This window comes from Kogia breviceps, chromosome 8 (genome assembly GCF_026419965.1).
Source record: "Kogia breviceps isolate mKogBre1 chromosome 8, mKogBre1 haplotype 1, whole genome shotgun sequence".
Lineage (NCBI taxonomy): Eukaryota > Metazoa > Chordata > Mammalia > Artiodactyla > Physeteridae > Kogia > Kogia breviceps.
Window position 1 is genome coordinate 1,685,674 of NC_081317.1, and position 26,569 is coordinate 1,712,242.

The 26,569-nt window shown below is 56.4% G+C and overlaps 1 protein-coding gene and 1 long non-coding RNA gene across 4 annotated transcripts; both read left to right on the forward strand.

Moving 5' to 3' along the window:
- Positions 1–681: 681 nt before the first annotated feature.
- UBAC1 (UBA domain containing 1) lies at positions 682–20,620 on the forward strand. 3 transcript variants are annotated; one of them, XM_067040327.1, is made up of 11 exons: positions 686–890; positions 5,365–5,485; positions 6,334–6,407; positions 10,056–10,163; positions 11,140–11,242; positions 11,494–11,602; positions 12,281–12,500; positions 15,374–15,460; positions 16,209–16,347; positions 19,691–19,720; positions 20,057–20,620. In XM_067040327.1, exons 1-11 carry the CDS (start codon positions 753–755, stop codon positions 20,170–20,172), a joined length of 1,245 nt encoding a protein of 414 aa, XP_066896428.1. In that variant the 5' UTR covers positions 686–752; the 3' UTR covers positions 20,173–20,620. The 3 variants fall into 3 exon arrangements, with proteins under 3 accessions (XP_058926875.1, XP_066896427.1, XP_066896428.1); XM_059070892.2 differs by lacking the exon at positions 19,691–19,720 and having other exon boundaries at positions 682–890; XM_067040326.1 differs by lacking the exons at positions 19,691–19,720; positions 20,057–20,620 and adding an exon at positions 16,785–17,693 and having other exon boundaries at positions 685–890; positions 16,209–16,553.
- On the forward strand, positions 900–3,692 carry LOC136794691 (uncharacterized). Its single transcript, XR_010841796.1, has 2 exons — positions 900–3,068; positions 3,248–3,692. It is a non-coding gene; the product is annotated as an uncharacterized lncRNA (long non-coding RNA).
- Positions 20,621–26,569: the final 5,949 nt, after the last annotated feature.

The following is a 26,569-nucleotide window of genomic DNA, read 5'->3' on the forward strand; positions in this document are numbered from 1 at the left end:
CAAGCTCCCAGGTGCTGCGGGTCTGGGGACCACACTCAAGAGAGAATGCTGTAGGGCAAATACAGTCCAAAAGAAACACAACAGCAGCCATAGACAATCTAAAGTCTTGTGGTAGCCAGAGCTTTAAGAAGGGAAAAGAAGCAGGTGAAATCGATTTCAATACACTTTATTTAACCCTACACATCCTATTATTTCCACATGTAGCCAATAGATAAACATTGTTGAGGTATTTTTCATGCTCTTTTCCTCCCAACTGTTCAAGATCAGGTGTGAATTTTACACTAAGAGCCCATCTCAAAACGGACTCGCAAGCTCCCGGCTCCCGCGTGGCTGCCGGCCCGCACAGCAAAGCGCACGCAGGTGTGGGACGAAGGAAGAGGCCCGAGAACTACACCTCCCGGCACGCTCTGGGCGCCTCCCGTGACGCACTTCCGGCGCGGCGCCGCCGCCGAGGCGGCCGCCGGAAAACCACATTTCCCGGAGTGCTCCGGGCGCGGCCCGTGACGCACTTCCTGCGCGGCGGCGGCAGCGCGCCCCCGGCGGCTAGGCGGCGGGGCGCAGCGACTGCTCGGGTCGCGGCGAGTGGCGGCCGGCCGGCAGACGGGAGCCGGGGCGGGGCGGGGCGGCGGCGGCGGCGGCCAGAGAGGGAGCGCGCGGGCGGCCTGGCCCCGCCCCCGGCCCGCCCCGGTGACCTTCAGGGCCCGGGCGGCGGGAGCGCGGGCGCAGGCCCCGGCGGCGGCGACGGCGGCGCGATGTTCGTGCAGGAGGAGAAGATCTTCGCGGGCAAGGTGCTGCGGCTGCACGTCTGCGCGTCCGACGGCGCCGAGTGGCTGGAGGAGACGACCGAGGACACCTCGGTGGAGAAGCTCAAGGAGCGCTGCCTTAAGCACGTAAGGCCGGCCGCGGCTCCAGGCCTCCCCCTCCCTCCGCCCCTTTTCCCGGCCGCCCCCGACACCCTCTGGACGCGCCTCCGCGAGCCGGGTCCCAGGCTGGGCGCTTTACCCTCTCTTCTCTGGTTTAACTCCGACGACAGCCCGGGCGGCGGGGCGCGTCGGGAGCGCAGGCTGGGAGAGGCGAAGTCGCCGCCAGAGCGCGGCCTCTAGCGTTTCCAGCATCCGCGCTTGGTGCCGCGGTGCGGTTCCCGGAGCTGGGAATTAGTGCCCGAGGAAGTAGGGACCCACGGGAGAGGCGCCTTCTCCTGACCTGCGGAGCCGGCCGCTTGGAGCTGCTTCCTGGGGCTGGCATGGGGGCCGGGGCCTGGCCCTGGCCACTGGTGCCCCGTAGCTGGAATCCCTTACAACAGTGAGGCCGCGGGGCTCGTCCCTGCGCCCGTGCTTACCGGCGGCCTTTACAGCGTTTGCGTGGGTCGGTCCGGGAGAAGGGGTTTCTCGCCGAGAGGGCCACTTTCTAAAATTTGTTCCCACGAAATATTCCTTGTCCAGTTCCTTAGGTTGCTAGTTTTGGGAACTAGCTCTTGGCTTTACCTCTGTAAGCTTCTCGACTTCGTAAGGCAGGCCAAGACATCTATCTAAACTGGCTGCCTAAGGAAACTCGATCCTTTGCACCATCTAGTGTCTCCATGTCGGAATTTAGGACAAAGAGGCCACAGCCTCGTCGTGTGCATTCCATGTGATAAGTGATGTATCTATTAGTGTGGCCTCCAAGAATAAACTTACAGTTATTGTTCTAGTGACTGCCTGTAAAGTACTGTTGGGTCCCTCTTGGGAGTATGCTTCTGTGGGGCGGTTCTGTACCTGTCAGACGGCAGGCCAGGGAGCGCTCTGGTTGCGTCCCCTTCTGAAACTCGCTGGATGTGAATAACGGTCTCAGTCTCACATCAGGGGGGAGGGGGAGCCAGGCTCACACACTTGGCTGCTTTCTTCTTTTACTTCTGAGCCAGTCAGGTGATTTCACCATCTAGAAAACCGCCACGACAGCAGTAAGCTGCAAGGCTGGGAGCTCCATGAGCATGCAGGTTCTTAGAGCCGGGCTCGTTGCTTGTCCAGTACATTTTTTAAAAACCTCCCTGAGGTGCTGTGTCTCACCCACTCAGGACGGAAGTTCCTTGAGGGCTGGATTTGTATTCACACACCCAGGGCCAGACTCTTGGTGGGCCCATAACAAACGTGTGGATTAATACCAGCACACTGCTGAGATAGTGCGGGTTCCGTTCCAGACCCCCACGACAAAGCGACCGGCGCAATAAAGCTAATCGCACGAATTTTTTGATTTCCCAGTGCATATAAAAGTTAAGTTCACGCTATAGTCTATTATGTGTGCAACGGCATTATGTCTAAAAAAGCAATGTACATATCTTAATTAAAAAATAATGCTGTTGGAAAAATGGCACCAATAGACTTGTTCAGCACAAGGTTGCCACAAACCTTTAGTTTGTAGAAAACACAGTATCTGTGAAGCGAAATAAAGCAAAGCACACTAAAACGAGGCATGCCTGTAAACGGAAAAAGATTGTCAATCCAGAAGTGTGTGGCCGTGGCGTGTCACCTGCTGAGTCGGGCCAGGAGAAGCGAGTGGGTAAGTTGGTGTGGCGCTGAGGTAAACTCACTGATGGTAAGGATTGGCGCAGCTGTCCTTACGGTTTTTTTTTTTGTAGTTGTACGCGGGCCTCTCACCGTTGTGGCCTCTCCCGTTGCGGAGCACAGGCTCCGGATGCGCAGGCTCAGCGGCCATGGCTCACGGGCCCAGCCGCTCCGCGGCATGTGGGATCTTCCCGGACCGGGGCACGAACCCGTGTCCCCTGCATCGGCAGGCGGACTCCCAACCACTGCCCCACCAGGGAAGCCCAGAAAACTTTTTTATTGAAGTATAGTTTTTTTTTTTTTTTTGCGGTACGCGGGCCTCTCACTGTTGCAGCCTCTCCCGCTGCGGAGCACAGGCTCCGGACGCGCAGGCTCAGCGGCCACGGCTCACGGGCCCTGCCGCTCCGCGGCACGTGGGATCTTCCCGGACCGGAGCTCGAACCCGCGTCCCCTGCATCGGCAGGCGGACTCTCAACCGCTGCGCCACCAGGGAAGCCCCCCTAACGTTGTTTTATGGAGGGGAGCGAGGTGAGAGCGCTTTGATTCACGGACGCTTGCTGAGGAGTTTCGGGGCTCTCAGGGTTAGCGAGTATCCGCCAGTATCCGCGTTACGCTTATTACTATGTTCCCGTCGCTGTTGGGATGTGTCGTTTGGGGTGTTTTCTGGCATTACCCTGCTTTGACCTGAGATTTTATCCACTCTGTAGTCTCTCCAGGTACGGAGACCCGAGCAGCAGGGGAGTTTCACAACCAAAGAGCCGACGTAAATTATAGGACTCAGAGCCGAGCTGGCAGGAAGCACTCCCACCTCCGGGCCCCTCCCTTTCTGCAGGCGGCGGTCGCCGCCTCATGAGCCAATCAGCAGGCACCAGTTAGGAAAGAGAGTTCTCCAGTTGTGGACTTGTATGTCACCCTGGAAACCAGTCCCTGAACGGTGTCGCTGCTTCGCTTCTGTTCCTCCTTCCCGGGTTTCCCTTGGTGCCTTCTTTTTTCCTTCCTCTTTCCCCTCTACCTTGAGGGGACTCTGGGTTTCTTCCCCCCACGGTACTCCTGGGAGTTTTATTATTTTTTATCCTTTTTTATCATGTATATATTTTTAATTAATAAAGTTGCTTTATGATTGAAGGTATATTATCGTAGCTCTTACAGAAATGGATTGCTGTTGTATCCTTTCCCTTCTTGGTATTATATGGATTGGGACCACCACGGTGGTCTCTAGCCCAGGCTTGGAGGAAGGGGCAAAGTAAACCGTCTTGTGTAACAGGAGGCTTATGATTTTAAGAGAGTTACATCCGCGATGCGGTAGGGGTTCTCTGTGTGTGGTAAACCTGCATGAAATTGCCAGTATCACATGAAGGTGTATCTTCAAATGACACGTGACATCAAGGGTAAGAGAAACTAGTCTCTGCTCTTCTGGGGAGGAAGCGGTTCACTGGGTGTCAGAGCCTCCCCCGCCTCCAGCGATGGGCTTTTTGCTCTCACAGCCCAGCTTGCTCCATTGCTTCTGCTGAGAACAAAGAATGAAGTAATCATGCATAGTACAGTGACTCACGCTTATGTTTTGTTCCTGGCGCCTGTTGACGCGCTGCAGAGTACACTTTTCTTCAGGAGCCACAGCATGAGGCTTATTTTGGAAAATTGTGTTCCATAGACTGTATCATGAACTTGGCAAATCAGCTCGCCTGCACATTTTAGAGTTAGAAGCAGCACAGCCAGTACTTCTGGGAGCGGAGCCATTGTGGGATGCCAGGGAGGGGTTGTTCTCTGTCATAAGTGGTCAGAGCGTGTCCTCCTATTGGCTGGATTCCACTTTTGTCCCCCCCCCGCCCCAGTTCTGTGAGCATCTGTGACAGCCCTGAAGCCCTTACGATCCGTCTTTCCTGTTTTCAGTGTTAGCTTGCTGAAAACTCCAGTTGCTCTTACAACGCCAGTGTTGAGAGGTGAAGTACAGGCTTAGCTTCTCTCTTCGGCTGGGCAGTGACGTGTGCAGGGCACCTTTGGTGGCAGAGGGCGGTGGTAAGGCGGCCCCGCTTAACTGAGGAAGGCTGTGAGGGCGCTGGCACCGGGACCCTGGGGTGGCCATGTCCCCAGCGTCGCAGCCGCCTCCCTCCAGCGTGGACTCCAGCATCACCCCCTCAGTGTGTGTTCTGGGGCTTGTGGGCCGCTGACCAGTGGGACGCAACCACGTGCCAGGTGACCCCCTCCGGGCTCCCAGGAGGGGCCCCGCCAGCCACATCTGTAGCTTGCTTTGGGGTCTCTGGCCGTCGCTTGGTGAGCTGGGGGCCGAGCTGAGGCTAGTCGTGTCTGCTCAGGGTTTTGTGGGTGTTTAAGCGGTCAGGCCCCGATTTCTTGCCCCCGTGGACCGGCCTCCTCTCTCTGCCGTGTCTCTCTCTCGGCTCCCTCTCGTTTGCCTAGGAAGGAGGGAAACAAGTGCACAAATCATACTTAAATCTTTAGGTTCTTGGGAAACGACGGCCCTGCTATTTTCACTTTTAAATCACTCTCCAGGTATCTCTAGAGTAAGGAAGCAAGTCGGGTAGCCACTAATGACCAGCAGGGCGTTCTGTGTCAGAGCCGTGAGGCTGTTTGGGAGCACTTGGCGGGTCGGTGGCCGGGTGCTGCCCTCGGGGACCAGGTGCTGTGGCGTTTTCTTTGGCTTCCACCGTTGCCAGGGATCCTCTGGTTTCACCTCTGCTTTAATTTCTTAGCTAGTAAGAAAACCAGTAAATTCTTGGTGCGGCTTCGGGTGTCAGGTCCTGTGTTACTGCTGTCGTGATTAATTGATATGCTGTCTTGAAACAATGTCTTTGGTTTTTTCCTCCAGTGCGCTCACGGGAGCTTAGAAGACCCCAAGAGTGTGACCCATCACAAATTAATACACGCCGCCTCGGAGAGGGTGCTGAGTGACACCAAGACACTCCTGGAGGAGAACGTCCAGGACGAAGGTGAGGGCGCCTCGCGGGCCGGGAGTGGGCGAGGGTGCAGCACCCTCAGTGAGGACGTCCCGAGTGGCGCTGAGCAGGGAGACGGGCCGGTGACACGGTTTCATTTTCCTCTGTTGAGACAAAGTGCGCGCCCTGGAATAAAACAGCAGACGCTGAGGCTGAACGAGCAGCGCACGTCTGAGAAACCAAATTGCACTTTGTTATTAATTCTCTTTCCAAGTGAAACCAAGGTCTCCAGAGCTGCCGCAGGCTTTATTTTGGGGGCTGGAGAGTACGACCGTGGCGGTGGTTTCAGACGCATCTGGGGAGATGCTGTTGACGTGCCCACAGCCGTCTGTTCACTCAGAGGCCCGTGCGTGGAGGCGCTTGCGGAGACAACGTTGGTTTTCTTGTCTTTCAAAGCACGATAGTAATTGTGGGATTCCCTTAAGAGGTCTGTTTCGGAGAAACTGGAATAGCCTCTGCAGGCCCTCCGTAGCGTCTGGCTGGCAGGCCCGGAGCCAGCCGGGCGCCGAGCACGTTGTGGACTGTGGCCGCATCACAGCCCAGGCTGAGCTCTGAGGTCGGACCAGACGCTCCAACCTCACAGGCTTTCAAAACAAAAAAGCCCTTAAAACGAGAATGCTGGTCCCCTCTGGTGACCCTCAGCCAGGTTCCTGCCGGGCCTGAGCCTGTAGGTGAGCAGGGGCGGCGGACACGGGAGCCGAAGGAGGGCTGGGGCGTGCGTGGATGCTCCGTGGAGAGAGCCAGGGGAGCCCCTGCTTTTTGGTACTTGGGTCACCGGGCACCCTTTATGCCACTTTACGGTTGTAAAATAATAACCAGCCCGGTGGACGTTTTTTCCCCAGATGTCTTATTGCTGATCAAAAAGCGAGCTCCAGCCCCGCTCCCCAAGATGGCTGAAGTCTCGGCAGAAGAACAGGTAAGTTTCAGAGTTTGGGGGTGGATATGCCCCTGTGGGGGGCGGGTCTCCCGCACTGAAGACTTGAAGAGAAACATCCGTACGCTGCTTGTCTGCGGACCCTGCCGGCCCCGTGGTCACAGGAGGTGTGGCCGTGGGGGTTTCTGTTGTGGCCGGTTGGCCGTTGACCCCCACCTTTCCTGGTCGCTGGTCTGATGACCGGCTCTGCTTTTGGGGCCGCGGAGAGGAGACTGCGGCGCGTTCTCGGGGTCGGGTTGGATCTTGAGCTCCCGTCCCTCCTCTCCTCGAGCAGGTCCTGACAGAAGAAAGTGAGGAGGTCGCCAAAGACCACCCACAAGACAAGGAAGGCGGGCGCAGGGGCGGCAGTGAAGGCCCCCGGGAGCGCTGGCCGTCGCGGGGTCGGTCCTCGGAGGCGCCGCCGGCCGGGTCTTCCCTCTGATGCGGGCGCCCTGGGGAGACCGTGCCGGCCACTACCTGTGCGGCGGCCGCCCGGGAAGCTCCCTCCTCAGAAAGCCCGCTTCAGGAGGCTCATCTGTGCAGGGAAGGTTTACCCTGTCAACAGGCCTTTTTCTGCCCTGAGGCCAGGTGCCCGGGACCGAGCGGTGCCGAGCCGGGGGCGGCCACGTTAGCGCCCGTCTTCGCTTGGCTCCGGGGGTAGAGTTGCTTTCTTAGGCTTCGCGACGCTCGGGAGCATTCACCCCGGAGGAGGCAGGCCAGACTCTGGCCCGGGCCCCAGGCCTGGTGGCGGAACGAGCTATTTTGGGTCTCCTGTGGGACAGGCGGCGGGGAGGAGGCCCTTCTTATCTGCAGCCACACCTGCCTCGGCATGGCAGGCTGCGGGCACGGCTGCTCACTCCGTCTGGGCCTGCCCCTGAGTCAGCCGGTTCCCAGAACTGCTGGGTGGGCCCGGTTCTCGGGTTACCACCTTGGTCGTTGGCAACCACGTGAACCTTGGTGACTGTGTGGACAGCGGGTTCCCGTCACCCCCACGGCTCTGGGCAACTTGCAGGGCTGTGGCCCTCACCTTTTGTTCTATTTATTGTAAGGTGTTAACGTCCGTTTCTGTGAATTATTATTAGTTTTTAAAGTCGAAGTAGCCTGTGTATTTAGAACGTCAAATAATAGTACAGACGTTCTAATAAGTCAGCAGCCTCCTATCCGTCCTGAGTCACGCACTCGAAAGGCAACCACTCGTAATTCTTTCGACTGTGATTCTCCTTCTGATTTCTAAACAACGCGTCTTAGTGTTATTTCTTGGATTCTCAACTGTAGACGCTCCCGGCTGCTGCTTGGTGGTCTGGGGGCCCCTCCCCCAGCCTCCCCGCAGCCCTTGCCGCGAGCGTCAGGTCGTAACGTCGGTCAGAGATTCAGAGCCCCGTTGGTGTTACTGTCGTGTACGTGTTGCTTTCTGCAGTGAGCAGTTTGCCAAGGTTAGCTGCCCTTTCTTTTATGTAGAATTTTGTTTTCCCTGGAGTCAGTAACTGCTTCCTTGTTTTCTTTGTTCTCTGTAGGCTTATCACTGATATTTCAGATTCTGTACCCAAATTGATAAACCCCTCTGAAAGCAGGGTCACAGGTGTGAGGCCACCTGCCGCGTCCACGTCCCGGGATTTGCCCGTCAGACCCTGCCGTCCGTCCACCCGCGTCAGCTGTGCAGCCCGGGCCGGCCCGCCTCCCTCTGTGCCGGTCCCCCCGCGTCCCCCGTGTCTGCGTGTTCCCTGACCGCAGGCCTGCGGGCTCGGAGCAGCCCCGGGGGGCACACTCCTCACTGGGTCCACGGAGGGTGGGCTCAGCTGGGCCCTGAGCTCGGGAGTTGCTGTCAGGTCTGCCTCCCTCTCTGGAGGCTCTGGGGAGGCTCTGCTTCCAGCTCTTTCAGGTGTTTGGCGGAATCCAGTTCCTGCGGTTTGGAGGGTTGGGGTCCTGTTTTCCTGCTGGCTGTGAGCCGGCGCCCCGCTTGGCCCCTGGAGGGCGTCTGCAGAGCCAACCGCGGGAGGTCTCACGCGTTGGATCCCTCTTGCTTGGAATTTGATGGCCAGAGTCAGCGCCGTCCTGATTCAGGGCTCGCCTGATTAGGTCAGGCCTCCCGAGGGTCACGTGCTTCAAGTCGCTGTGCCCCGTGATGTGACCTAACCCCGGAGTGAAACCCACCCGCTCACAGGCCCAGGGCTGTGCAGCCGCCATCGCCAGGAGCGGGGTCGCGGGGTGTCCTGGAACCGTCTTCGCCTTATGCCTGCTGTGGAATTGAGTGTCTTGCTCTTGACTTGTTCTTGGTTTGGTGGGACCAGACCCCCTCTAGCGTCGAGGAAGAGGAGGAGGTCTGGAGGCCCTGCCTCCAGCGTTCGGTGGCTGCTGAGCGAGCGCCAGCCGCGTGCGTGACGGAGGTCTTGGCCCTGCCTCCAAGGTGTCTGTGTGGCGGGTGGGAGCCGGTCGGCTCTGCTTCTCCTTCCTCTGTGCGCGGTCCGCTTCCTCCTCCATGATTCCATCTGGGGATTTTAGGATCGATCTCCTGATCACTCTTCAGAGGTCTGAAATTTCATGGTTCGCTTTGATGCACGTCTTTCCCCATTCACTGTGCCTGGCACGTTGAAGCTGGAGTTTCTGGAAGTTTTCTGGATTGTTTTGGTTGATTTCCTCCCCTCGTTTTGTCTTTTCTCTTTCTGGACCTCCTGTTGGATGCTGGCCCTGCTTTCTGAGAGATTTTTAAATTTTCCAGTTAGATGCTTGTTCCCACATTACCTTCCGTAGCATCCTGTCGTGCTCCTGGTCCTCTGAGTGCCGCGTTACAGAGCTCTCTCTTTGCAAGCTCCTCTCTTTCCTTCTCCCTCTTTTACTTTTCCTGCTCCTGTCTCGGTCTCTGTCGTTCCCGTCGCAGGCTTTCCTCACGTCCCCGTCAGAGGCCCTGGGAGGTCACCGGCTGCCCTGTGCCTGGCGGGCCGTGCCACCCACACCTGCGGCTGCCCCTCCTGCGCGGTGTCGCGGGAGCCGAGTGGCGTGAGGCTGGGCCTGCCGTCCGGGGCTAGGACAGCGCCTCTGCTCCCTGGGCTCCGGGACGCGGGGCTTCTCGGCTCCTGCAGCTCGCTCCCCTCCCGACCCCACCCCCTCCGGCGTGGCCCTCGGGCCCCGGGGTCGGCCGGGCCGCCCTCCACGCACTCGGTCTCCACGGAGCTCTCCTCACCCTTGCAGCTGTCTGCCGTCCTCTGAGAATTCGGTGCCGTCTCTCCCAGTTTTATTTCCTTTATTTTTTCTGTTTCTGCCATCTCTGTTCCTCCGCCGTCGCATGCGGGGGTTCCAGAAGGAGCAAAGGTGAGTGCGTGTCTTCGGCCAGTCTGCGTGGTCCTCTGCGATCACCCCCCCAGCCGTCACTCCCGTGTGATGGTCATTCTGTGGCCACAGGAGACAGTGTCTGTCTTCCCTGTGTCCCGCACGGCCACGCTCTGGCGCCAGCAGGCTGCAGTTGTGTCCACTGACTGTCACTGAGGCCACGCACAGAGCTCTCCGGAAGCCTCCCTGCTCATCAAGGGGTGTATGGCTTCAGCTGCCAAGGACACTCGTTCTTTCCCTGGTTAGAGCTCTTTTTGCAGCAAACGTAATCTTGCCTTTTGTTGCTGTTTACTCATTTCTGACTTTCCAATTACTTTTCTGGGTTAGAAAAAACAAGAGCAGAAAGCCCCGGATAGAGATGCTATCTTCCGAGCCACCGCCAGCCTGCCCTCCTACAACATGGACCGCGCCGTGGTGCAGACCAACATGAGAGACGTGAGTGCCCGCGGGGCCCGCGGCCACCGCCTGGGAGCCTTTGCCACCGCGTGGGGCTGCGGGAGTTCCTGGAAGCCCGTGGCGAGCTGGGCGAAGGGGACACGGGAACTCTGTGCACTCTTTTGGAGCTTCTTGTAAACAAATTAATTGAAAATAAAAAGTTTGAAAAGGCGTTGAAAGGGAGGACCGAAAGGATAGATACTATGGGAAAAATGTTAGTTTTGTCCTGAGTTTGGTAAAAAGCTTTCAGAAAGAAATCTGACTCTTGTTTGTCTTGGATGGGAAAGTTCCGAGTGAACAAAGCTGAGTGCTTCCCGTGTTCCCGGGGGAGGGCTGGGCAGGAGTGGGGGACGGCCGCCCCGGGACTGAGGGCCAGTCGAAGGTCTCCGCCTCAGGCCGGTTCGGTTCAGGAACACGCCTCTCCGGGGTCTCTTCCAGAGAGTTCCTTGTTGATCAGGGCACTGGAACCCGGGCACACCTGACTCTTCCCAGCCTGTGTGTGTGTGTGTGTGTGTCTCTCACGACGGCCGAGACTTGTGGGGGTTGGGGGAGGGAGCGGGTGGGGGGCGGGTTCTAATGACATTCCCAGCTGCCCCATTTTTGAGAAGATGAATCGGCTGCAGGTGAAAATTAGAGACCTCTGTCTGTGGAGCCCGCGGAATGAGTCACTTTTCTTCAGTGAAGCCAGAGGAGGGCTCTCGGCTCACTTGGTGACCAGTGGGCCAGGCGCCTTCCTCGTGGGCTGGAGGGCTGAGCGACATCTCCAGGTGTGTGTGTGTCTGTGTCACCGGCAGGAGGCCGTGTCACAGCCCGTCCGTGCCAGCCAGAGCCTCCCCTTCCCGCCCTCCTGAGACGCCTCGTTCCTGCTCTCCTCAGTTACCTGGACATCGTGTGCCTCACAGGGCTGGAATTTTAGGACAGGGCATGTCGTCTCAGATCCAAGTAGCTTTGTCGGCGTCTTTTCCTCTCTCTGCAGTTCCAGACGGAGCTCCGGAAAATCTTGGTGTCTCTCATCGAGGTGGCACAGAAGTTGCTGGCGCTGAACCCGGACGCGGTGGAATTATTTAAGAAGGCGAACGGTAGGAGCAAGCCCCAGGGTGGACGCTTACCCTCGGCCGTTCCTTGCACCCGGAAAGGGCCGGTAGGCGGAGGCTTGGTGAAGCGCTCTCACCGCCGTCCCGTGTCTACGCAGACGACGGCGGATGGGCCTCTCTCGGGTTCTCTGAGCTGTGAGAGGTTTGCCACGAACGCCTGGTGCTCAGGCACCGCGGCGGCCCTCTCGCGGCCGGGTGGTGCCTGAGGCCCTCACGGGGCCGTGTCTTGCCCGCAGCCATGCTGGACGAGGACGAGGACGGCCGTGTGGACGAGGCGGCCCTGCGGCAGCTCACGGAGATGGGCTTTCCCGAGAGCAGAGCCGCGAAGGCGCTGCGGCTGAGCCGGTGCGTGCTCCCTCGCCGGACGCGGCAGCGTTGGTCTCGGGGGGGGGGTCCCCCGTGGGGCCCAAGCCCTTTGATTGGATTGTTTCCAATACGTGTGAGTGTTTCAAGAGGACCTGGAATGCGTGTCCCGGAAGTAACTTGAGTGGGCATCTCCAGGTGTTTCAGGGCAGTTGGAGATTGACTCGCGTGTTGGGAATGTGACGTAAGGTGGTGGTTCTGTGCCTTTCACCGGGCTGTTGTTTTGTGGGAACTCAAATCGAAGCCTGTTCACCGCAGGGCCGTGGTCGACGCCAGAAGTGTACGTGGTGGTGTCCTCAGTAGTCTCCTGTAGTTTCTTGTTTCTAGTTACTTGCCCTTCGTTTATGTTCAGATCTGAAATAGATCGTCTGTAACTGACGTATGGTCAGCGGGCTGTGTTCTTTTTCGCTTTGGACCCAGACTCTCGTGTGTACCTCCCGGGTTTGGTTTCCTTTACTTTGCCCGTGTGTTTCCGTGTTCTGGCCGGGGCCTCAGGGCAGTTTGGGGCAGGGCCAGAGCTCCAGACATGCTAGATTCTCATTACAGGGGTCGGCAGCTCGTGCTAGGGAATCCATGAAGTCGGAGAGGCTTTTCTTGGGGAAACAGAGGCCCTGGCTCCCTGGCCTGGGGGTGCTGCACAGAGCCCGTCTTACCTTGCAGCATGTCGGTGCCCCAGGCCATGGAGTGGCTCATTGAGCACGCAGAAGACCCCACCATAGACACGCCGCTTGCGGGCCCGGCCTCGCAGGGAGAGGTGGGCGCCGAGGCCGCCCCCGCCGCTGCCGTCGGGACCGGCGCGGAGGACGAGGAGGCCAGAGACGAGCTGACGGAGATCTTCAAGAAGATCCGGAGGAAACGGGAGTTCCGCGCAGACGCCCGGGTACGTGTTGACAGGCCTGGGTCGGGCAGGTAGGGGTGCAGGTTCTCCCGAGGCCGCGTCGTGCAGAGGAAGCTGCGGCCACGTTGGCGACCGCGGGCTGAGCCCCGGCCCTGCAGGGAGCGAGGCGGGGGGAGGAGTCTGCACACAGGCCTGGGGCCCCTGGAGTCCCCGGGTTCAGCTTGACGTTTTCCTCGCTGGCATCCAGGTGGCTGTGTTTCCCTCCGGACGGTCAGTCCGCACACCCATCATCTTCTGAGAACTCGCGATCGGGTCCTGTCCGTATCGTACGTGTCCTCGAGCCGAGGGGTTGGTCGGGGGTGCTGCCCAGAGGCTGGAGGGTCACCCGCCCACCTCGTGGGACCATCTTGTGAGCGGGGAGGCTGGTCAGGCTGCCGGCCACCAGGCAACCCGGCGTCTGTGGGGTTCAGGGGCCCGGGGCCCCGGTGCCTCTGGCCGTACTTGGCCAGCTGACCTTAGAGTGCATCTTTACGGCCACCTCCTCACCGTCACCTCGTATTTGATACTTTTGCGTCTCCCTGGTCTTTGTCACCGCTCTCTTCTTTCGTTGGGGTTTAATTTTAATTTAATCTTCTTGGCTGCTTTTTGTATTTTGAGGATGCTCTGGTTTTTCAGACCATAGCTCTGTCTGCTCCGGGCGCTAGGGCTCCGATCCTTCGTGTCCACCTGTGGGCTTGCGTTTCCGTGAGACTCCACAGTGGCCGGGCCGTGGGGTGCCCTCTGTGGTTGATTCAGAGCTGGCTTCTGTGGGGTTGAGCGGGACCTCGAGTCAGGGGCCAGCTCTCGTGCTGATCATCCGGTAGGGCTCCTGGGCCATGCAGAGTGTAACCCACGGCGCTGGGGTGTGGCTCTTCCCCTGCCCCTCTCTCTGGGGATGCAGACCCTGCTCAGCATCCTGGGCTGAAGCTCCAGCCCCCGCCTTGCGTGGACCCAAGGTCGGTGTCCGGTGTGTGATGTCAGGCCCCAGCCCCGCCCTCATGAGGCCTGTGCCCCCCGTGCCCCCGGGCACACCCTCTGGGAGGCCAGTTTGTTGTTCCTCTGTTCCTGTTTCTTCGGGATTTTCCCTTTTTGAGTGCTGCTATGTGTTCAGAGATACCTGTGTTATTTTAGTCCCGAGTTTCTCGGTCCTGAAGGAGGTGTATCTCGTTGGCTCAGTCTTTTGGGGAAACCCAGCCCAGGTCTGGCACTTGGGCCCCCTGTTGGGGAAGGGCAGCCTCTCCAGGGGTGGGTCCTTGTGCTGTCGGGCTCCACGCTTTCTCCCGTGGAGCTTCTGCGTGGGCCTCGTCAGGGCCGCTGCCGGGTAGGTCACGGTCTTGGTCACCGACTTAAAGGCCTTTCCTCCTCTGGGTGTCGTTCTTGACCACCTTAATATGCTCATTTTCCCAAAAGGGTGTCGAGGCTTGAGGGGCTATAGGGCCTTTGATCCTGTACCAGTCAGGGGGATGGTCCAATAAGGATCGAGACGTTAGTTTAGATCCTAGGGAGACTGGATTGGACGGCAGGGCTTGGACTTGAGACCCAAACAGATGTTTTGCTGCCTTGCACCCCCTGTTCCTAACACACACCCCCAGCTGCAGACAGGACCGTGGCCGTGCAGAGCCTGTGGGCGCAGGGCCCCTCTCCCAGTGCCGGGAAGAAAGGCGGGCGGAGCGTCTGGAATCACCCCCAGGTGTCCTGGGGCCTCATCTCCTGGGCTGAGACGGAAGTCTGGAGAGAGGATGGTTTTTATTGAAACCAGTGGCAAAGGCCGTCCTATCCTTGGGTTCAGAGTAGATTCCGGGCGATTTTATATGGCGTTGGTATCAAAATACCACCGCCTGGTGGGCTCTGCTCCCAGCGGTCGCTCACGGGGCCTGGAGACGGGCAGTGGCCCAGGAGGGCGGAGGAGATGGATCCGAAGCAGAAGGTGCTGACTCGTGTGCGCGCTGCCCGCGGTTTGCTGCAGCCGGACGCCTGTCCTGGTCACCCCGCGGCTGCTGCTCCCGTTGGGCTCTCTCTGACACAGTCCAGGCTGACTGCACAGTGGAAGGGGTGGTGTCCACGAGGCCAGAGTGCCGGGGCCGCACGAGCACCCGCGTGCTGACCCGAGGGGCCGGCGGCGCGAGGCCAGCCGACATCCGTGCGAAAGCTGGGGGAAGATGACGTCAGGACCTTAAAGGGCGCGGTCCGACCTTCAGAGAATTAAGAGAATCCTCTGAAACTCTGATGAAACCTTTACCTTTTTGTGCAGAATTGAGCCTTTCAAAGGTTGTAGAATAAAAGTCAAGGGTAAAAGTGAAGGAATGTGTCGTTATGTGACTTTTGTCCAAAAAGCATACCCCCCAAACATGGAGCGCTTGGGTCATTGTTCCCTCCAAAAAGCAGCATGTGTTTAAACTTGCAGCTAAAATTTTGTTAAATACGTTCAGAATTAATTTTAGTTTCATTTTTTTTTTTTTAAAGATAAAGTGTGTCAAAAATCACTGATGTTTTTGTCTCCGCTCCAATGGGAGTTGCCAATGTGACCTTTCTCTGAGACGCTCGTCCTGGGTGACGAGCCCTCTGGGATGGGCTGCGTGAGGTTGTGGAGACGCGGGTCTGTGCAGACGGTCGCGGGGACGCACCTCGAAGGGCCTGGGGTGGGGAGGCGAGCCTCCGGCCAAGGGCAGGTGCGCCCTCCGCCTCCCGGCTCCGCCCCTGTGTCGTTCAGAAAACCAAGAGGTGTTTCCGTAAAGCTGCAGGGAAACAGAGTCTTGAGAGAGAAAACCCCGTGGTGTTGCTTTAAAACACCCCCTGCCAAGGTGCTGCTCGTGAGACAGCCTCTCGCTGCCGGGGCCCCGTGAGCACGGCACTGAGGCCTGCGGCTTCTCCTCCAGGCCGTCGTTTCCCTGATGGAGATGGGATTCGATGAAAAGGAAGTGATAGACGCCCTCAGAGTGAACAACAACCAGCAGAACGCCGCCGTGAGTACCAGGCCGCGCCGCGGTGACGCCACGCGTGTCCCGAGCGCTGCGTGTTTGCTCAGCTTCCCGTGCAGCCGTCGGTTCCTTTGCTTCTGAAGTGGAACAGCGGGGTAGACGGCCCAAACAGTACGCAGTGCTTTAAATAGTGAGCAAATTCTGGGCTTTGCCTTTCAGAAGAACGTAACACGTTCTGTGGGTGACGGCGTCACACCAGCGCTAAGATGGTCCCCATGCCGTGCGCACGCGCCCACGGCCAGTGGAGAGCTGCCTGGGGAGGGGCTGGGGGCGGCAGCCTGGTCCGCTCGCGGAAATAGAGCCGGTCGGGCCCGAGGAACCAGGGAGGCGAGGTGGGCCTGTGCTTCAGCCGTTCCCGAGTCACTGATGAGCCAAGAGGTGCTCGCTCACGCCCAGGGCCGCTTCCCGCGACAGAGCCCAGGTGTGCGGTGCGTGTCTTAACTTCTTCTCCCGGCGCTCGGGCGGGTGAAGCTGGCGCCCGGTTCAGGGCCTGGAGAAGCTGCAGCTGTTACGTTGCTCTGCGGTGCCAGGATCTGCCAGGAGAGCCAGGCTGGTGCTTCCTCTCTGCGGCCCGTCCTGACGTGTGTAGCGCCTGAGTCCGGGCTGGGCTTGCTTTTCTGTCAAGGCCCCTGACGGTCAGGGCAGCCCTGGGAGCCGACCGGGAGCCCTGGCTGCAGTGTTTGGGTCGATGGGGTCTGGAGGGCACTAACGGCTGTTGCTCTTGTGTTCGCAGTGCGAGTGGCTGCTGGGAGACCGCAGGCCCTCTCCCGAGGAGCTGGACAAGGGCATCGACCCCGACAGCCCTCTGTTTCAGGCCATCCTGGATAACCCCGTGGTGCAGCTGGGCCTGACCAACCCGAAAACCTTACTAGGTGTGTGCGCCTTCTTTCTGCTGGTGCAGGGCGGGACCCGACCGCCAGACAGATGTCACCGCGCGATACCACAGATACCACAGCCGCCACACCCCAGCAGCTGCCCCTTCGGGGTCCCGGGCCGCTGCAGCCTGAGTCACTGTAGGGCCCGGAAATCAGGCCATGCTTGTGGTGGGACAGCCTCTTGTGTGGTGACTCCATTCAAGGTGTGAAAAACCAGTGAAAGTGGATTATCTAGTCTGGGAGGGTGTAGCCAGCGCCCAGCAGGTTAGGGCCGTGTGTGAGGAGCTGTTGGTCGGTTGTAGCTCTTACTCTCTGTAAGGGTTTCTCCGGCATTTGTTCAGACTGTGAGATATAATACACGTAAAAAAGCGCATGTAATTTTTGTAACTTTGAAGCGTGACGATAAAACTAATCACCGTGTTCCTGCCGCTCAGCTTTAGCCTGGAGTCCCCGGGGCGCCCCCCGCGCCCTGCTGTGGCGACCCCGCGAGCGCCTGCCGCTCCTTCGCTTCCTCAGCCGTGTTGCCGCGGGTGTCCGTGTGCTCAAACCGTTCAGTTGCCGCCTCTTGTGTCCTGGGCCGGCTGCTGGGACCGACTTCCTGAAGGGCCGTAAAGTACCTCCTCGCGTGGACGAAGTCGGTGCCGAGGCTGGCCGCGGTGCGCTGCTGCCCGACGGTGCCCGCCTGGCCTCCTGGCCTGCGGGCTGCTCTGCGCGCTCCTGTGGCCGCGCCTGTCGCGGGACGGTTTCCCCGGGCCTTGTGCGCCGGGCCGGGCTGGCGGGGCCCAGGCGTGTGTGTGTGGAGCCTGCTTTCCCGGATGGGCACCCCCGACCCCCGCCGTCCACAGCAGCTCATAGCCCTGCGGCTGGCCCTCCCGGAGCAGCCGCCCAGGCAGGCACCGGTGCTTCTGTGTGCTTGGTTATTTCCCCGATCTCTAAGGCCCAGCCCCTTCCCGGAGTTTCAGCCTCTTCTAGCACCTCCGCTGGGCAAGGCCTTCTGCCTGACTTGTGGCTGCTTTCCCTGTCGGATCGTCGTCTTGTCACCCAGAAACTTCTTCGTGCCTGCCACGCACTGACCCTTTAACAGACGTTTAGATCTCAAAGATCATTCGTCGGTGTCTGGCTTCTCTATCACTGTGATGAACAGATGTCCTGTATTTTAATGCAGCCGAATGTGTCGGTTTCATTGATGACGTCAATCTTTAAAGAAAGCCCTCTGATCCCAAGGTCAGGAAGACCTTCACCTTTATCTTTTTCTAGTAGTTTTAAAGTTTCTTTCTGAAGTCTGTGATCTACCTGGAGGTGTGTGTGGCATAAAGTAGGGGGTTTTTCTCTTTGTACCCGGATTCCGTACCTCAGTGATGTGTCTTATCATGAGTTTGTTTCCATCCTTTGAACCAGGCGCTCAGCAGTCCTTTCCACACCGAAAGCGTCTTCCCGCCCTCCTGCTCCTGAGCGACCTCAGGAGATTCATATGTGCTACCTGGGGTCTGTCCAGAGCCTTCTCTAAAGCGATTCTTTTAGTACCTGACCACTGAGTGTGTGATTCGCTGGAGGCTTTTTTTTTTTTTTTTAAATTTCTGAAGATACACTTGGATCTTAAGGAAGTTCTCCTTTCCCTCCAGTTTAGACCCTGAGAGTTCTTAATCACGGACAGGCGGGGTCAGTTTTACTGGATGCTTTTTCCCTGTCTGTTGAGATTACCGTGTGGTGTTGCATCTGCTAACTTAAGTGTTTCTCCCATTTCTAAAACAAACCACACGGAGTGAGTGCCCCCCAGTCTGCAGGCTCTGAGTCGGTGACCGGGACAGGACGTACACTGGCCCGGGGGCCTGCCCACCCCCAGGTCCCAGGCCTCCTGCCGTCGCCAAGTCCCCGCCTGGAGAGAATGACCGGCCTGTGAGGTCACCGGCCTGTGGGCACCCCTGCAGCTACGCACTTCTCTCAAGGCATTTTCGGTAGGAGTTTTAATGACCTTTGTCTCTTTAGATGAAGTAGAAAAGTCATTGTAGAACATTTGGGAAGCACAGAAAAGCTTGAAGACGTAGAAGTCACCCCTCCCTCATCGGTGGGTTTCCTTCTGGTGGCCCTGCGGGGTCTGGAGCAGATGCAGCCATGCTGCAGGGCGACTTTATCGTGCTTATTTTCTCATCCCATCGGATCCCTTTTCTCTTGGTGCATTTTTTTACTCTTGTAAAAATGAGGTTTTAGTGGTACAGGTGTTTCATTCTATAGACGCGTGTCGCGTTATTTAACAAATACTGTTCCCCTATTTCTGGTCATTTAGATTGTTTTTCGTTTCGTTGCTTTTGAACCTAAGCCTACTGCACCTCCTCTTGGGGTGCAACTCCTGTTCCCTAAGGACAGGTAGCCGGAAGTCAGATGACCCGGTCAAAGAATACAGACGTTTGAGCTCCCGGTGGCGTCGTGACAGCTGACGGGGCCTCTGTCCGGCTGAGACGCCCGCCCTCCCCCCGACTCCTCGCACAGGGACCCAGAGGCGCCGTCCGTTCCTCTGAGCGCTTTCCTTGCGGCCGCTGGCGTCCTTTCACTTGTCCCCTGTGCATCGTCCATCCGTCGTGTTGCAGCTGCCCTGTTGCTCTTAGAGCTTTGTTAACGGCTCTTTATACATTGGGAGCATCCTTGGCCGCACGCCGCGCTTCTCGTTTTCAATGCACGAGACGTGCAGAAGGAAGTCCCTCCTCAGATAAATCTTCATCTCTGGTTTTTCACATTTAATGCTTTTTTCATCGTTTTGTGCGGCTCTCTCTTCCTTCTGGAATTTTGCTAGATCCACTGTATATTTCGTTCTCTCAGATGCCACGTCATCTTTCTGGATTCTCTTTCTGATATTTTTAACTGGTTTGCAGAGGATTTTAATCAGGAGGGCTTGTGGGGCGGGGTGGGGGGGGGTGGGCGTCAGGTCGTAAACGTAATGAAATCAGACTTTCTCGCTGAGCCCTGCGGTGAGGCCCTGTGGCCCTGAGCAGCTGTGAGCACCTTGAATAAATGCTTCCCACGAAGCCCATAAACTTGGGACCACTTTCACTGACATGGTTCGACGTTGGCGGACGTGACAAGGGCTGGCTTAGAGCCGTGCTTCCCAGACGCGAGGGCGACCGTCCGCCCTGCGGTCGCTGGTGAGTCTCCACCGAGTCGGCCGGCGTGTGTCTGGGCTCTAGAGCTGTTTGCCGGGGGCACCTCTGTTTGTGGGTGGACATTTTATGGAAGTGTTTAGAAATTCAAAGTTTTCATTACAAAGAACTGCTCATTTTCAATGTGCTATAGTTTTTTTATTTTTAAGTCATTTCTTAACATTGAACATTCTGATTTTTCCAATTAGGTATTATTAAATTGGCAACAGTATCCTTATGTAAGTCTTTTCTGCATCTGACTGTTTTGTCAGGGTAGGACTGGAAGCGGAGTTACTGAGTCACACAGGCTGTCACTATTTTAAGATTCCCAGTAGCGGGTGCCAAACTGCTTTCCAGAATCGCTGGGCCCGTGAGCGCGCGGGCACGCCGCCCCGCCCTGCCAGCAGCAGTGCCCTGTGTCAGCTCCCTTGATCAGCAGACTAGACACTGTTGGGTGGCGGCTAGAAGGGGTTTCTGGGCCCCTGGCTATAGAGGATGTCCCTTTTAGTTCCCGCAGCCGCGTGTCCGGGTCTGCGGGGGACGGTCCCTCAGGCAGCCCCATCCTGTCCCCGCAGCATTTGAAGACATGCTCGAGAACCCGCTGAACAGCACCCAGTGGATGAACGACCCCGAGACGGGCCCAGTCATGCTGCAGATCTCGCGCATTTTCCAGACCCTGAACCGCACGTAGGCCGCGTGCTCCAGCCGCCGGGCCCAGGAGGGCGGCCTCTTACCTCCCAGCTGAGGGCTGGGAAGAGCGGGCAGACCCCAGGGTGCCCCTGGGCTGGGGAGGGGGGAAGGGCGGCCGGAGGGGCCCCCCCGGGTGTTGGGCTTCCAGGCCGCAGTCGTGCTTGGGTCTTCCTGCTGAGAAGCCTCTGTGGCGGCAGCACGCGCGGCCGTGCCTCCAGCCCCTGACGGTGTTTACAGACAAGGCCGTCACCCCGGGAAGGGGTCGCCTCCCTCCAGTGTCCCTCTGGGCTCTTGAAACGCTACTTGAATTGACCTGTAGGCACTGCTTGTAGAGTCCACCTGTTGTTTGAAAGATGGCATGTTTCAATCCAAAGTGTTAACGTCAAGGGTACTTAAGTAGAAGAACTCGCGGACGACTTTTCTTTAATAAATAAATTCCCCTTTTCCAATTTTCTGTCTCGGTCTTATTTCAGTGCCAGAGAGGAAGCTGCGTGCGTCCTGGTGACGTTCGCACTCTCGACACAGAGCACGTGCAGCGCCCCACCCGGGACGCTTGCTGCCGCCCCGCTGACGCTTTCTTGGCAGGCTCGCGTGTCTGTCTTGGAGTCGAGGGACCGTGCCGTCACCTGGCCGGCCCGCGTTCCTGAGTCTCCGGCGGTGGAAGCTGAGCGCCACGGGGACTTGCCCTGCCTGTCTCTGGCCGCCGCTTTGTTTAAACATTATCTGTGTTTTTAAATGAGAAACTGACCAGCCGCGCCATCCGGGGGCTGGCCTGGTGCGCGCCGGCGCGGACGTGTGTGGGTGCGGACGGGGCCTCAGACTCACCGAGGGCACCTTCTTTCCCGGCAGACGTTTAAGGGGGTCCCTTGGTAAGAAAAGATCAGTGCGCAGGTCAGATCCCCTTTCTCAGACGCCCGTGCACTGGCCACTCGTTTTGGTCAAAGAAATCCTGTCCCTTTGACTTCCCTGGATGGCCAGCCTCCTGCAGACACAATTCCACGTCGCTTCCTCCAGGTTGGAGGGAGGGGACCGCAGCAGCTGGGCATCTCCCGGGCGGCTGGCAGCCCGCCTGGGCTCTCGCCCCTATGATGTTTCCTTCCCCGTGTGGGCCCGCCGCACCTGCCCGCAGGGGGACACCTGTGACGAGCCAGCCCGTGGCGCTGCGGTGTGATGTTCCTGGAGGACCTTTTCTTCCTGCGCGCCCCACGCGGGTCTCAGGCGGCCCCTGGCGGTGTGGGAAAGGTGCCCAAGGGGGGGCCTCCGCAGCCGGGGCCTGCGTTGCAGTCCGCGGAGCCTGGGGTTGGAGGCTTCTGTCCCGGTTTGGGGGGTGGGGTACTGCCCACGGGTGGCCAGGGGCGGGCGGGGGTCTGGGGGCGTGGTGATGGTGGGGAGAGCGGGCTTTGCAGCCCTTAGGACTCACACTCCCTTTACAGTAGACACCCTTGAATGCCTCCTTTACTGTCTGTGGTGAAGGTCCCAGAAACTGTGACCTAATTACATGCCTAGTTTAAAAAGTCAGTTTAATGCCACAGCAGGAACGTGAGATTCTCAGGTACAGCTGTCGCAGAAGGAAAAGGTGAAGCTGCCCATTCCTTATAGAGCAGAGTCCCTCTGTTCTTGGTGGCTGACACATTCAGACCAAGACAAGAGTGGGATTCTGACTCACATGCTGGGGAGGCTTGCCACTGGTGACTGACTCAGGAGGGGCCTCGTGTCTTGATAAAGTCACAAACACTGCAGAGTACGTTTTCCCCATGATTTACGCAGCAGTGGCATTCCTAGAAAATTCCCAGAGCTAAAAGAGTGTGTGTGACTGACGAAATGTTCACACACTGAGGTGTGGGGAGGTCATTTGGGCTCGTACGTGATTTGGCTTGAACTTTGTGCTAACAGCCTGTCTCATGGCCTCTCAAACACGTGCGTCTGCTTTAACCATTGAAGAAAAGGATGCATTTGACAATCAAAATGGAGTCACTGTGGTTCAGGCTTCGAGGATGGATCTGGGGGCCGTTGTGGATGTGGTTTCAGACAGTTCCTGCTTCACTGAGAACTTGAATTTTCTTTTTCTTTTCTAAAAAATATTTATTTGGCTGCGTTGGGTCTTAGTTGCGGCACACGGGATCTTCATTGTGGCGTGCAGGTTCAGTAGTTGTGGCACGCAGGCTTCTCTCTGGTCGTGGCGCACAGGCTCTAGAGCGCGTGGGTTCAGTAGTTGTGGCGTGCAGGCTTAGTTGCCCTGCGGCATGTGGGATCTCAGTTCCCCAATCAGGGATGCTACCCGAGTCTCCTGCATTGGAAGGCGGATTCTTAACCACTGGACCACCAGGGAAGTCCCGAGAACTTGAATTTTCTTTTTTTTTTAATATGTATTTATTCATTTATTTGGTTGCACCAGGTCTTAGTTGCGGCAGGCAGGCTCCTTAGTTACGGCATGTGAACTCTTAGTTACAGCATGCGTGTGGGATCTAGTTCCCTGACCGGGGATCGAACCTGGGCCCCCTGCATTGGGAGCATGGAGTCTTAACCACTGTGCCACCAGGGAAGTCCTGAGAACTTGAATTTTCTGACCTGTGTTAGACTCAAGGTCATCACCAGCTGTCCTCAAAACTGTTTGCTAGTCGCCGCCACCTGCACCCTCACTGTCTCAAGGTCTCCCCTGGTAACTGCATTCTGAACCCCAGCCGACCCGAGCACCCTTCCTTCTTGCCCGCTCCAGTCCCAACTCTCAACGAACAACTGATGCGATTTTGCGGGTTTTCCCTTTACAGGCCTCCCCCCTCTTGTAGTCCGGGGGATGCAATTCACGTGCTTCTTGAGTCTGTCTCCCAGGCTACGGTCCTCAGTTCGACTTGAGTAAAACTCCTTTCCATTCCTGTTACAGATTGTTTATTGATTATTTCCGTCCACACGAACGACGCTGAGTTTGAAGCAGAATTAGTTTCTAGGCCCAGATGACGTCATGTGAGGCCTCAGCTGCACGGTGCCCGGTGGCCCGAGGAAAGCCACGCAGGTCAGGGAAGCTGCTCAGGGTTTGGGACCCTAGGGCAGGGCCAGGTGTGTGGAGGATCCAGTGTTAGAGGAAACAGGGACGGACGAGGGTAGTGGGTTCACCTTCAACGTCTTGCACGCCGAGCGCACCTCCCGAAGGGTCCCTTCCGTTCGCCCCCGCGCTGCACGGCCTTGCCAGGCGGAGGTGGTGGCCATGACGGCTCCGTGGGGACGTCAGGTGGATGCTCTTAGTTTTCCGGATCATGAAGCTTGACAGTTATTAGTGACACGCTCCCCTGAAGGTTCCTTAGAGCATCAGGCTTACAGCAACCCGATGGGAGTGCTTTTACGGCCGCGTGGCCGAAGCGGGGACCCAGTGTCGGTCCCAGTCCAAACGCTGGGTGCTTGGTGTTAGGAGCGGGGAGGAGGCAAGGCGGCTCGCGGAGAACCTCGCGGCCCCACCCGAGGCCACCTGCCGCTCCGGGACCTGGGACCAGGGCACGGGGGCCTGCCGCCCGCCCCCTCTCGGGCTCTGGGTTGGAGGAGGACTTGCTCTGTGGAGGGTTGAGTCAGGGGACCGTCCGGGCTCCGGACAGGTGCGTCCTTGGAGAGCGTTCCTGCGGAGACTGCTCCCGCGCCCAGGCCCCGGCTGGCGCTGCCTGCTGCCCTCCCTGTGACCCGGACGCCCCGAGCTTGCGGAGCGGCTGAACACTCCCACCCCGCTCTGGTGACTTGGGGAGCTCGGCGCGCTTGCCGGCCCTTGCTTGGAGAGAACGAGTTTGCCGCTCCCAGTGGGCTCTTCCTCATAGGCCTGCGTTCTGCCGCCCCCCTCCTGGCCACGCCCACCAAGGCCTCGCCCCATTGCGGACCACGCCCAGGCCACGCCCCTCCACGCTCGCCAGGGCCAGGCTCCCCCGCCCGCCGACGCCTGTCCTCACGAGGTAGGTCCCCGTTTTCACCTGCTTGGTTTTTTTTTTTTTTTTACATCTTTATTTGAGTATAACTGTTTTACAATAGTGGGTTAGTTTCTCCTTTACAACAAAGTGAATCAGTTATACATATACATATGTTCCCATAACTCTTCCCTCTTTTGTCACCCTCCCTCCCACCCTCCCTATCCCACCCCTCTAGGTGGTCACTAAGTACAGAGGTGAACTCCCTGTGCTATGCTGTAGCTTCCCACTAGCTATCTAATTTACATTTGGTAGTGTGTATATGTCCCTGCCACTCTCTCACATCGTCACAGCTTACCCTTCCCCCTCCCCATATCCTCAAGTCCATGCTCTAGTAGGTCTGTGTTTTATTCCCTCCTACCACTAATCTCTTCATGACATTTTTTTTTTAGATTCCATATATATGTGTTAGCATACGGTATTTGTTTTTGTCCTTCTGACTTACTTCACTCTGTATGACAGATTCCAGGTCTATCCACCTCATTACAAATAACTCAGTTTCATTTCTTTTTATGGCTGAGTAATATTCCATTGTATATATGTGCCACATCTTCCTTATCCATTCATCTGTTGATGGACACTTAGGTTGCTTCCATGTCCTGACTATCGTAAATAGAGCTGCAATAAACATTTTGGTACATGACTCTTTTTGAATTATGGTTTTCTCAGGGTATATGCCCAGTAGTGGGATTGCTGGGTCATGTGGTAGTTCTATTTGTAGTTTTTTAAGGAACCTCCATACTGTTCTCCATAGTGGCTGTATCAATTTACATTCCCACCAACAGTGCAAGAGGGTTCCCTTTTCTCCACACCCTCTCCAGCATTTATTGTTTCTAGAGTTTTTGATGATGGCCAATCTGGCCGGTGTGAGATGATATCTCATTGTAGTTTTGATTTGCATTTCTCTAATGATTAATGATGTTGAGCATTCTTTCATGTGTTTGCTGGCAATCTGTATATCTTCTTTGGAGAAATGTCTATTTAGTTCTTCTGCCCATTTTTGGATTGGGCTGTTTGTTTTTTTGTTATTGAGCTGCATGAGTTGCTTATAAATTTTGGATATTAATCCTTTGTCAGTTGCTTCATTTGCAAATATTTTCTCCCATTCTGAGGGTTGTCTTTTGGTCTTGTTTATGGTATCCTTTGCTGTGCAAAAGCTTTTAAGTTTCATTAGGTCCCATTTGTTTATTTGTGTTTTTATTTCCATTTCTCTAGGAGATGGGTCAAAAAGGATCTTGCTGTGATTGATGTCATAGAGTGTTCTGCCTATGTTTTCCTCTAAGAGTTTGATAGTGTCTGGCCTTACATTTAGGTCTTTAACCCATTTTGAGTTTATTTTTGTGTATGGTGTTAGGGAGTGTTCTAATTTCATACTTCTACAGGTAGCTGTCCAGTTTTCCCAGCACCACTTATTGAAGAGGCTGTCTTTTCTCCAATGTATATTCTTGCCTCCTTTATCAAAGATAAGGTGACCATATGTGTGTGGGTTTATCTCTGGGCTTTCTATCCTGTTCCATTGATCTATATTTCTGTTTTTGTGCCAGTACCATACTGTCTTGATTACTGTGGCCTTGTAGTATAGTCTGAAGTCACGGAGCCTGATTCCTCCAGCTCCATTTTTCGTTCTCAAGATTGCTTTGGCTATTCGGGGTCTTTTGTGTTTCCATACAAATTGTGAAATTCTTTTTTCTAGTTCTGTAAAAAATGCCAGTGGCATTTTGATAGGGATTGCATTGAATCTGTAGATTGCTTTGGGTAATACAGTCATTTTCACTATGTTGATTCTTCCAATCCAAGAACATGGTATATTTCTCCACCTATTTGTATCATCTTTAATTTCGTTCATCAGTGTCTTATAGTTTTCTGCATACAAGTCTTTTGTCTCCTTAGGTAGGTTTATTCCTAGATATTTTATTCTTTTTGTTGCAATGGTAAATGGGAGTGTTTTCTTAATTTCATTCTCAGATTTTTCATCATTAGTGTATAAGAATGCCAGAGATTTCTGTGCATTAACTTTGTATCCTGCTACTTTACCAAATTCATTGATTAGTTCTAGTAGTTTTCTGGTAGCATCCTTAGGATTCTCTATGTATAGTATCATGTCATCTGCAAACAGTGACAGCTTTACTTCTTCTTTTCCTATTTGGATTCCTTTTATTTCTTTATTTTCTCTAATTGCTGTGGCTAGAACTTCCAAAACTATGTTGAATAAGAGTGGTGAGAGTGGGCAACCTTGTCTTGTTCCTGATCTTAGTGGAAATGGTTTCAGTTTTTCACCATTGAGAACAATGCTGGCTGTGGGTTTGTCATATATGGCCTTTATTATATTGAGGAAAGTTCCCTCTATGCCTACTTTCTGCAGGGTTTTTATCATAAATGGGTGTTGAATTTTGTCAAAAGCTTTCTCTGCATCTATTGAGATGATCATATGGTTTTTCTCCTTCAGTTTGTTGATAT

Bases quoted from the DNA above. Each gene is read 5' to 3' on its own strand.
- UBAC1 (XM_067040326.1), top strand. From the start codon at position 753: ATGTTCGTGCAGGAGGAGAAGATCTTCGCGGGCAAGGTGCTGCGGCTG. The intron at 891-5,364 runs GTAAGGCCGGCC...TTTTTCCTCCAG, and splicing joins AGGAGCGCTGCCTTAAGCAC to TGCGCTCACGGGAGCTTAGA. The intron at 12,501-15,373 runs GTACGTGTTGAC...CTTCTCCTCCAG, and splicing joins AGTTCCGCGCAGACGCCCGG to GCCGTCGTTTCCCTGATGGA.